This window comes from Cynara cardunculus (genome assembly GCF_001531365.2).
Source record: "Cynara cardunculus var. scolymus isolate 2C chromosome LG 5, CcrdV1, whole genome shotgun sequence".
In the NCBI taxonomy this organism is placed as follows: Eukaryota; Viridiplantae; Streptophyta; class Magnoliopsida; order Asterales; family Asteraceae; genus Cynara; species Cynara cardunculus.
The window spans coordinates 11,132,845-11,145,126 of NC_037532.1; the positions used below are offsets into that span (position 1 = coordinate 11,132,845).

Consider the following 12,282-nt stretch of genomic DNA (forward strand, 5'->3'; position numbering starts at 1 on the left):
GTTTATCATGATCTAGATATTATTGAAAAATGGTTAGAGTTCAATTATTATGGTTATTGCTTTAGATCAGAAAACAATTGAGATGGTTATGAAGCCCGATATTCATCATATTAGATGGATCGTTGATAGTTTGGTTTCTATGGTTATACTAATTAGAGGTTCGTATTCAGAACTCCTTTTACATATGTATTTGTATATAAATATTCATGTGTGTGTATATATATATAGACTTGGGATCATATGAGACCAAAAGTTTTTCGTAAGAAACTCATAAGACGAATTATCAACCATTGTATTAGATCTACAATATGAACATTCATAATCACAAAATTGCCACGAGACTTCTCAATAATCACAAATTTATCACCGTACAACTTTAAACCATTATATCATTAGCTTATAAAGTTGATCAATAAACATAAACTGGTCTTACAGGTCTCACGAAAAACCCTTAGTTTCACGTGAACTCAACCCTATATATATATATATATATATATATATGGGATTGTGTTTTCGTGATACCAGTCTATTTTCTGAGACCCGTGAGACCATTTTTTTACACTTGAAACTTCACATAAAAATGATGTGAAGGTAAAAAGAAGCCGAATCTATTTTCACAGCAAAAACATTGTGAAAGTTACCTTGACAGCATTTTGCTGTAAAGTTTCAAGTGTAAAAAATGGTCTCATAACTCTCACGAAAATAAGCTGGTCTCACGTGATTTCAAGTATATATATCTATACTATCTTATTAAGCAAATTTAACAAAAGTCTTAAAATCTTAAAATTCTAAATAACCAAGATATCATTTATACTACATTTTAGTCATTTTTTCACTTTTTCACCCCCTTCTCTCCTCACATACACTCACCTTCTCACATACACTCACTCTCTCACAACCGATTTTTTTAAAATTATAATTTTAAATTTATACTTTATACCCCTATAATTATTTAATTAATTTACTTTACGTCATATATTTTTAAATGTTTCATTTTAAACCTTTATCAAATTAACATACATAATTGTATATCAATTAAAACATGTTTAAAAAACACATTTTTATTTTAACAAGTTACACCATTATAATCGTCTCGTTAATACCTTCGAAATGAGTCCAATATTGAATAATTTTTACTTAATTATATTATTATATATTATATGTGAAAAAATATTTTTAATATTTATGATTTATACTTTTATAGTTATTTATTTATATATATACTATATATTTTGGGGTTAGGCTGTTGAAATTGCATTGTATAATATGTTCTGAATTAATATGTTCTTGAGTTTTTTTGAGTTTCTGGACAAGAAAGAGCGTAAGCAGTTAAGATTTCATTCTAAAACCTATCTTTTTTTTTGTCTTTTCATGGGTTATGATCTGTCAAATTTGTAGTTTTCTTTATTGGTTTTGAGTGTTTATCTTAAAACTCAAGTTTCTTGGTTCTTTGCTCTTGGTGTAAATCGAACACATTTGTGGAGTCGTTTAAATATGTTGGATTTTAAATATATTGGATTTTAAACTGTCATGCAATTTTTTTCATCGATAGTCTGTAATTGGAACCATAACTCTTATTTATTCAAATCGTATTAATATGTAAATACCAAGTGTAACTTATATCATCGTTAAATCTTATCTTATAAAACCAGTAGAACTTTAAAATAGTTAAAATTCATAGCTCCTACCGTATTACGCATGTACACAACTAGTATATAAATAAGCATAGGTGTGGTTGGTCAACCATCACGATAATTAGTCAATCTTTAAAAAGACTTAACTTTTAAAATTTGTTTACCCCAACTCTTTTAGCCTATTGACCATTTGAAGTTTTTTACCACCCTCCACTCGTTCTCTCCTGAAAACGAATATTGAAATTCCTACTTTCTTCTCTACCTTTCACGACGCTCGATCACCTTCTTATGTGCTCCAACGAGTAGTAGAAACTTAGTTATGTAACTCGTAAACCCTTGTTTTGTTGTTTTTATTTTGTTTATTATTTGTTTTTTGTTAATTACTTTTATTTATTTATACCTTTATTTAATTTTTTTGGAAAAGGCAATGCAGTAAAATGTTAAGTGGCATAATTAATCTAGACTTAATAACTGTTAATGGGTAATAATTAACTGTTAAGGGTAGTTAAATAACAGTTTATTAACTGTCACTACAAAAATGCAGAGTATCAGCGAGAGAAAAATCCCTTGCAAATCCGTCGTTGAAAGGGCAATCCGTCGTTGATACTCCGTCGGTCAAATAATCGTAGGTAATGCTATCAGCAACGGATATCAGCAACGGATTTGCGATGGATACTTTCAGCGACGGATCAGCGAGGAAATTATTTAGCGACGGATCAGCGACGGATCTGAAACGGATCTTTCAGCGAGGGATCTGCGACGGAACTTTCAGCGACAGATCTGGGACGGAAGTTTCAGCGACGGATTTGCGAGGGAAGTTTCAGCGACGGATCTGCGAGGGAAGTTTCAGCCACGGATCTGCGACGGAAGTTTCAGCGACGGATCTGCGAGGGAACTTTCAGCGACGGATCTGCGAGGGAATTTCAAGGACTTTCAACGGCGATTTTTCCCTCGCTAATCCGTCGCTAATTTGTATAAATTTATTTTTTGAAATTGAATAAATCCTGTATTTATTTATAAAAAACCTGAAAATAATAATATAACAAACCAAAACTGTGAACAAAGTAATCAATTCATAGAATTTAATCTTTGAATACATACAATCTAACTATCAGGAGGTGGGGGAGGTGGGAAAACGTATCCTGACTGCCGCATAAAGGCAGCAAAATGTTCCGATAATGCGGCCTGTTGGACTAATGCAGCAACTTGTCTGGCCTGTTCAGCTGCCGAGGCAGCTTGTCTGGCCTCCAAATCTGCCATATTCTTCCGTTCGGTCTAGTTCCTCTTCTACCCTTGCCAACTTCTCTCTCAACTCCGTTACCTGTAAATATTCAATATTCGACAAAATCAGTAATTTGTTCACAATTTTAGTAATGAGAAGGTTTTTAACAATGTAACCAACGTACCTCCGCTCTTGACTCGTATGATGACCCGCTACTGCTACATCTACCCCTCATGGCATAAGAGGGATCCTGGGTGGTCCCGAAACCAAATATTCGGCCTTTCCTCCGTCCTCCGACACTTTGCTCCCAAAGAGATGCCTCATCAGGGAGAGGGCTGTCGGTACTAGATTGTGACTCACCCCTAAACGATTGAAATCGCTCCTATGGTTCACCAAAACAAAAACGGATGAGGTTATGTATGTAGATATTTCAGCARCATAACGACTGTAAATCAAACATAACCAATGCATGTATTTAACAACTAAGCATTCTAATAATACTAATGTTCGAAGTCACATTCTCAACCTACTTACTTAACCTAACGTCTGCCCAACAATGGCAGCCCAAACTAATAGCATCACTATGTTTATTGAAATATATTACCTTAAACCTACCAAACGTATCTATTAACCAAAGTAATGGTTTTAGAWAACTTACATGATACCTAGCAGCTTTCGRGTAACTGAACTGAGGAGGATCGGTAGGCGGGTCGGACGAACCTTGATCGAACTTCCGGTTCGTRCAGTGAGTGCGCTCAAACACCTCAGTAGCAGTTGGCTCACGACCCATTACTTGTGCCTACATTAGACAATTAGGTTAAGTTGTTACTAACATAAAGAACGAATTACATTTTCAAAAAAGATTAGATACTCACCATCCTGTCTCGATGTTGTACCGTACTAATCGATCCCCCAGTGTGTCTGGACGACACCCCCTCAAACTGGGTGTTCTGATTGGCCCTATTGATCTTGGATTTCCTTTTCCAAGCCTCGGTATCCCAAACCTGTTAAAAACATAGCACATATCTAAGGCGAAAGGCAGTACACATGGCAGTTCGAAAATCTCACAATATAGATGCATACTGTGTCAATCATCTGCAGCCAAAACCTATTTGGTATCCATACGGGATGACGTAATCTAATCCGTGAGAAGTCCTCACCATCCCATTGCTGATCACCAGGATAGGCCTGTGCCACGGCCCAATCACGTGCAGAGCTCATCCAGTCAGAGTACCTGTTGTGCATGGCTTTGGTCCATAAATCGTGAACCGTGTCATCCAGCTCAGGTTCCCACTGGAACTTAGTCTACATATACAATGTTTGTATAAATGTAAAAACAATAACCTTGTATGTATAATTACATTAAAATGGTACACCAACCCTAAAGCGCTGGAACATCAAGTCACGTGCTTTCTGAGGTACTTCCTTCCATCTATGCCACAGACCAGCAAAGGAAGACCTGAAGATAGTCGTCATCTCTCGGATAACATGGGCATCTTTAAACCTGTACAATTAAAAAAATATTTACAACACAAAGACATTCATATTATTTTATTATGTAATACAAAGTCTTATACCACATCTACTTACCCATGGCCTAACAAAGACAGATGTCTTCGGTGGCTCGGATGACTCAGTGTCGGCATCTCTATGTTGGGGCCTCTCCCCGACCCCAAACCTGTCGAAGCTGGGGGCTCCATCGCCACCTCTTGCTCATCTAAACCGCGAAAAGCGGTGTCCGAAAACTTTACAATGTCATCGGCGCGGGCAGAGTTGCTACCCCTACCAGACATGGGGCTGCCGCGACTCCCATGACGGCCTCTACCACGCTCTCGGCATGACATCTCCTGAAAAAACAAACATTAGATGTGTTATAAAAACTTAAGTCTTATAAACTTAAGTCCTATATAGTATTATATTATGAAGCTTAAATATTTTAAGCTACCTATAAACCTAATGTTTTTAGAGTGGGAAACTGTAGTAGGACAAATAAGCATCACATAATTGAAAGGAGAAAGCTTAGCATTTTACATTGACATTGAATCATATCTACAACATGTAAGCACAAGAATCAAAGCAAAAGAAACACAAGGCTATTGACTAGTAAACAGAATATTAATTACTAATATAGATTATTAAAATAATAATTTTTCTTCTAAATATTTGTTATAATTAAGTTATGTTGTAGAATAAATGTGTTATCGTCTAAAAAATATGACAATATAGATAAAGATAAACATAATAGACATAAGATTCTTTATATTTATTACTTAAGATCCAATAATTTATTTTGTTTTCTTTCCAAAAAAACATACCAACATTTTAAGATTTTAATCAATTCATTTTTAAAAATAAAACTATAATTAGAATAATTTTCTATATAACCTAAAAGACCAGTAGAGTTTCTCTTCACTCCATTCTCCCCCTCAAGGCCACAGATTACGCAGGTAACCAACATATCTACTTTCTTTCTTCTTTTCCTTTTCAACAATTTCTTTACTGTTGCTTCCTGTTCATCCCCAAATTTGAAGATCCATCGTCTGTATGTAATTAATCACTTGGCACAAGTCATAACGGCATAAATCGATCAATCCATGGCACAAGTCATAATGGCATAAATCGATCAATCAAACCAAGGTACAATCTTTGATGCATAAAATCTTTGAACACCCATAAATTAAAGAAAACAAACAGAAACAAACCTAAGTAAACGGAGACGGGAAGGCTGTGGTGGTCGACGACGGGAAGGCGGTGGTGGTTGGCAACAGGGTCGTCGGTGGTGGAATACTTCCCTGCATTCCCTCCATTGCCTTCCAATAGATGATGTTGATTTTAGAAGGATTAAGGTTATTCCATCTAGTAGAGAAGTTACATAAGTTGCTCGATACTGTCTCTAGTGTTTCTAATGGAAAAATCATCATTACTATATAGTCTACATCTCCATCTGTCGGCTGAGGAATTTAGAGAAATATTTCTCAAATTCCTTTAACAGAAGCAACAGTTCTTCTAGTTCTTTCCCACCCCGTATATCTCTTTGCCAATTTCAATTAAAAACAACATTTCCAATTCTGTCAACCACCATTGCAGCCCTGTTCTGATCTAAAGCAAAGAGTCTGTGGTGGATATCTCTTAATCTACCATCCCCAGTCCAATTTTCGTTCTAAAAGGCAGTATTTTTGTCGTTTCCAACCTGTTTATACATAAGATCATCAACAACCATACATTTCACCTTCCACCATTTCATCACCTTTATGACATTAGACCATGGACCTTGTCCACCAACACCCGTCTAGTAACTGTCGAGACCACCGTCAAGTCCACGTATCACCTTCACCACATTCCCCATATAGACGTTGTTTCATTAATAAATCTCCACACCCACTTACTAAGAAGTGCAATGTTGGCAGCAACAATACTTCCCAAGGCTAGCCCACTTTTATCAAAACTTCTAACGGTGGAACTCTACTTGATCCTTGCAATATTTCGCTCCCCGCTATCTGCCCCCAAGAAAAATCTCTTCAGATTTTCTCCAACTTTTTGACCACAGGGACCGAGGCTTTAAAAATGGACCTAAAGTAAGTGGCTAAACTTCCCAAAATAGCCTTGAATAAAACTCTCCTTCCACCAATTGATAAAGCTATAACTTTCCATCTTGAAAGTCTTAATTGAAATTTTTCCATGATCGGATTCCAAGCATTTATGCTGGACATTTTTGCACCTAACGGAACACCAATGTATTTACACGGAAATATCCCAACCTTGCATTTTAGGTCATTGGAAGCCCATTGAACCCTTCTTTATCCACTCCGACACCAAAAATGTTGCTTTTATAGAAATTGGTGATCAAAAGCATATATTCTTCTCATTCACAAAGGCGTATATAAATATACAAAGATGTACAATAAATTCCTAAAGTACAGTAAAGGTAAAAAGGAAACAACCTAAGGAATAGGAAAGAATACGACGAGAACTAAGGGAGGAGAATAAGGAGGAAAATAAGGAAAGGATAATGAAATCCGTTACTCCCCTCAAGCTGGAGAATGGAGGTCACGAGTGCCCATCCTTAACTGGAAGAACTGGAAACGTTCCATCCTTAACGTCTTAGTGAAGATATCTGCCACTTGGTTGGTGGTATCTATGCGGAATGGCTTAATTTCTTGGGATTCAACACGTTCACGTATGAAATAACAGTCCATTTCAATGTGTTTAGTCCGTTCATGAAAGACTGGGTTGTTTGTTATATGTCGGGCAGCTTGGTTGTCACAGAAAAGTTGGGTTGGCCCGACGCGGCTTCAAGGTCATGAAGGAGCTACCGTATCCACAATATTTCACTTATTGTCGTTGTTATGGCTATGTATTCTGCTTCAGTAGAAGAACATGAGACAACGGATTGATTCTTTCTCTTCCACGCACGGGTGCGCCTCCTAATAAAATCAAGTAATCGGAGCGTGATCGCCTTGCAAAAGTACAACCTAGCCAATCTGAATCACAATAAGTGACAAGGTCCAAACCGCCATCCTTTGGAAAGAAAATTCCTTGTTCAAGTCGGCTTGAGATACCGTTAAACTCTAATTCCAACGTCCATATATGTCTGTCGAGGATCGAAAAAAATGAGAGGTGTACCTATGGTTATAAGGGTGGTAATGTCAGATGTGGGTATCAATATAGCTTTTGTTATTATCACTAATTAGATACCATAATTCTAAATCAACATTTCTTAGTGACTTGATGAATTAGAAGTATTGTTCACTTTAAAAATAATAATTTAGATGTTATTGAGAAAGGAAAATGGTTTGTCATCAGAGGCTTTGATTGCCTAAAAGTTTTCTATCGAAGTTTTAAATACATATGTGAATGATACAGAGGAGCTCTGGTTGGTCTTCTAAAAAGGACCAGAGGACCTCTGGTCATGTGAAAAGACTTTAAAATATTTTGGGGTTTTTATGAATCAGAGGCTCTGTATCTTGAAAATAGTTATTTTATAATTTGTCTAAACTCTGTACTCGAGCTCTGTGTCTGAGCTCTGTATCAGAGCTCTATCTTTAAAAATTTATATTTTATTAAAAATATTTATAAAAAGAGCAAAGAACTAGAGAAACTCTGATTCTAACTTATTTGTCTTTTAAAATTTATGAAAAGTTCCTTCTGGACCATAGGCTCTATTTTTTTCAGAAGATCTCTGGTTGAGTATTGTATCAATTAGATACAGAAGCTCTGGTCAGTAATACCATAAACTCTGGTTGGTAAGGACATAGGAGCTCTGGCCCGTTGAGCCAAAGGGGCTCTGGCCTGTTGAGTGAGAGTTTTATACTAATCTTTGGGTTATAAAGTAATGCATTTGGATTAAGTATGGAAGCAATCTGTTGACCTTATATTATGATTATCCAATCAGAATACATATGTTTGTTGAAATGCATTTATTTCTGATCAAAAGATATTTTATCAGGTTTTGGTGATTTTTCACCCTGTATTTGCAAAGAAGGGATTTACTCACTAGATCTTCTGGTCTAACCCTCATTTCGTGTTTCAAAAATGTGCATTGCAGGATCTGCGAGGTTGCGGGATAATAAGGGGAAGGGAAAAATGTAATTATTTCCCTATATGTTATCTGCTTATGAAGATCGACCTGATGATTGCATATTTTGAAGATACATGTTGTCATATATGTAATAGTACAAGAATATTATTTTGGAATTTTTCATGTGTATGTTTTGTACATATAGAATCCTTGTACTAGTGGGACCTATGTGGTGTAATATATATATTTCTTTTATATGAAATATGTGCTATATGTAAATGTGGAGATTGGGGTGTTACAAAAGGTGGTATCAGAGTCTGAGTTTAAAGGATTTAGGTATTTAAAGCATGATGCCTAAACTTAAACTATCATTTGCATATTAAGGGTCCCTAACATAGATAGTATCATTGGGAATAAAATATAATGGGTTCAAGAGGGCAGTATGTAAGGTGAATTCGAACTACAAATGACCAATGTAATTATGAATTTAGTGATACATCTCTATACCCGGACACCTTATTATATTTGAGAATGTGAATACGTGATATTTAATATTAAAATATCTGTATATGGCCAGTCGATCAAGAAGGTCTGAAAGGATCGCCCGCCCTAATCCAGATGAAAGAGATGAATCTCCCGATAATGCTTCGACCAATATTTCTAGGAGCCGAAGCAGGGGAAGAACCAGGGGTAGAGGCCGAGGGAGGAGTCTGGCCTAAGGAAGAAGTCAGACTAAGGTTCGTCTTGATCAGAGGGAATCTATTTTGGGAAACATTAATCACGAGCATGAACCACAACCAGAATACATAACTAGGGATGTTTTGGCTGAAGAAATGAGCAAATTGAGAGAGACTTTGGTATCCATTATGGGATTGCCAGCCAGAGTAGAAACTGAACGAGTTGGAATAAATCCTCCAGCTCCTTCAATAGGCAGTAATAAAAGGGGAGGAGACATAAAAATGTTTCTAACATGTAAGCCCCTAACGTTTTCAGGAGAGAGAGATTCAGTAAAGGCAATGTGCTGGATAAAAGAAATAGAATCGGTGTTTAACACCAGTAGATGGTCCGAGGAAGATAAGGTTAGATTTGTAGTCTCAATGTTAAAATCTAACGCTTTATACTGGTGGGATGTAGAATCAGTGGCTCAGCCAAATATTCTGCAAACAATGTCTTGGGAAGAATTTGTGATTAGATTCAAAACACAATTATGTCCTAAGACTGCAGTGAAGCATATGGAAGAAGATTTTCTGAAACTGGAATAGGGTAGCAGGTTTGTACAGGAATATACTGAAAAGTTTATCGAATATTCCCTATTCGCAGAACATTACGTTTCTTCAGAACCTCGAAAGGAAGAAAGGTATATTTGGGGTCTGAAAGCCTCCATCAGAGAATTTATGATTGCTATGGACCCTGCTACCTTCTCTCTAGCTGTGAATGCCGTCGAAGTAATTGAAAGAAATAAGAATCGGCAGGGTGAAGAGAAAGTAGTGGAGAAACGAAGATGGGAGGGGTCTTCAGCCAGTTTTTCAAAGACCCAAATTCATAAGGACAGATAATCGACCTCTTCAACAACCATCTGCTAGAGTCTGTCCGCTATGTCAACAGGTGCATCAAGGAAACTATCAACCTGAACCAAAGAGATGCTATCTTGAAAATAGTTATTTTATAATTTGTCTAAACTCTGTACCCGAGCTCTGTGTCTGAGCTCTGTATCAGAGCTCTATCTTTAAAAATTTATATATTCTTAAAAAAATATTTATAAAAAGAGCAAAGAACCAGAGAAAACTCTGATTATAGCTTATTTGTCTTTTAAAATTTATGAAAAGTTCCTTCTGGACCAGAGGCTCTATTTTTTCCAAAAGATCTTTGGTTGAGTATTGTATCACTTAGATACAGAAGCTCTTGTTAATAGTACCAAAAGCTCTGGTTGGTAAGGACAGAGGAGCTCTGGACCGTTGAGCCAAAGGGGCTCTGGCCTGTTGAGTGAGAGTTTTATACTAATCTTTCAGTTATAAAGTAATGCATTTGGATTAAGTATTGAAGCCATCTGTTGACCTTATATTATGATTATCCAATCAGAATACATACGTTTGTTGACATGAATTTATTTCTGATTAAAAGATATTGTATCAGGTTTTGGTGATTTTTCACCCTGTATTTGCAAAGAAGGATTTACTCACTAGACCTTCTGGTCTAACCCTCATTTTGTTTTTAAAAAATGTGCATTGCAGGATATGCGGGGTTGCGGGATAATAAGGGTAAGGGAAAAATGTAATTATTTCCCTATATGTTATCTGCTTATGAAGATCAACCTGATGATTGCATATTTTGAAGATACATGTTGTTATATATGTAATATTACAGGGATATTATTTTTGAATTTTTCATGTGTATATTTCGTACATATAGAATCCTTGTAGTATTGGGACCTATATGGTATAATTTATATTTCTTTTATAGAAAATATATGTTATATGCAAATGTGGAGATTGGGGTGTTACAGCCTCTAATTGGCCCTTGCTTCTATTAGGCCTTGTTTTTTGTTGGCCTTGCTCTGGTTGGTAGGACTAGAGGAGCTCTGATTGGTCTTGCTTTGTATGATGCAAGTTATACCCATGAAGTGCAACTCTAAAGTATAACTCTGAAGAATGACTCTTCAGACTTATAACTTTGAATTGCAACTCTGAAGGATAACTCTGAAAAATAACTTTTCAAAATTGTAACTCTAAAGTAGAACTCTGAAGATTGACTCTTGAGACTTATTTCTCCTATCTCTGAAGATAAGCTTGCAGATTCAGACTTAGTCTCGTATGCTCATTTCAGAAGTTTGAAGTCTTCTTTTTTAGACTTAGCTTACCCAAAGTCTAAAGTCTTCCTTTTCAGACTTAGCTTACCCGAAGTCTGAAGTCTTTTTTCAGACTTAGTTCACTCAAACTCTGAATTCTGGACTTCCAAACTTCCATATTTGGCCCAAATTGTTTTAAATAAAACTTTCATGATATTTAAGAGAATGTTGGTCCTAACAGTTGGTATTACAATATGGATTTATTTGTTGATTTTCACCATGTAATTGCATCAAAGGGATTTATCATTAGACCTCAAGGTCTAACCCTCATTTTGTGTTTCAAAAAATGTGCATTACAGGTCGGGATCAATCTAAGGATAAGGAAAAGGGGAAATTATGAGATGTCATATATGCTTAAATGAGATGTGGAAGAGAGCATGCTTATCTGTAGTTTTTTTTTTTAAATACTTGTTATGTATACAAGTTATGTATATAGATGTTGTGAAAAAATTTGTTAGCTAATTTTATAATGTAGCTTTTGTATATTTGACACCGAATATGTATATTTGTATTTCTTGATATATGAAATACTTGGTTATATGCAAATGTGGTACTGGGGGTGTTACATTTTGTGGCACTAAAGATTAGATTGGAGATGCCTTTACAAAGGTTCTTCAAGTTGGAAGTTTCAATCGAACAAAGGTTGGTTTAGGAATATCACATGTCTAGCTTAAGGGGGAATGTTGAAAGTAAGCTACGTGTCAGTCAAGTTAGTTATTCCTAATTATGATTAAGCAGTTATTTGGTTTGTTTTGAACCGTTGTATTGTTTAGAAGGGTTACAACGGTTGGGTTGCATATGTATTTATAATCATGCATGTGTATAATTGATTGTTGATACTGTAACCAAGTATCATAAAAAGGCATTCAATGTTCATATGTTATTCCTTCTTCTCCTCCATCTTTTTCTAACAATGTAGACGTCATGTTGACTACAATGAAGTCATAATCATGGCCAAGTCCTCCCAGAATGTAGAGGATGAGCTCTTCATCAGTGATAAGTTGACCAGTTGCAAAGAGGTCTTCAAGTAGGTTTCTCATTTTTAGAATGTAATCATGAATGT

The 12,282-nt window shown here is 35.9% G+C and overlaps 1 protein-coding gene across 1 annotated transcript; it reads right to left on the reverse strand.

Moving 5' to 3' along the window:
- Positions 1-3,019: 3,019 nt before the first annotated feature.
- On the reverse strand, positions 3,020-6,202 carry LOC112512812. The gene is made up of 7 exons (XM_025118953.1): positions 6,185-6,202; positions 4,447-4,703; positions 4,237-4,360; positions 3,940-4,161; positions 3,732-3,860; positions 3,515-3,655; positions 3,020-3,238 (listed from the first exon to the last, which is right to left on the reverse strand). The coding sequence occupies exons 1-7, from the start codon at positions 6,200-6,202 to the stop codon at positions 3,020-3,022; spliced, it is 1,110 nt and encodes a 369-aa protein (XP_024974721.1).
- Between the last annotated feature and the right edge of the window lie 6,080 nt (positions 6,203-12,282).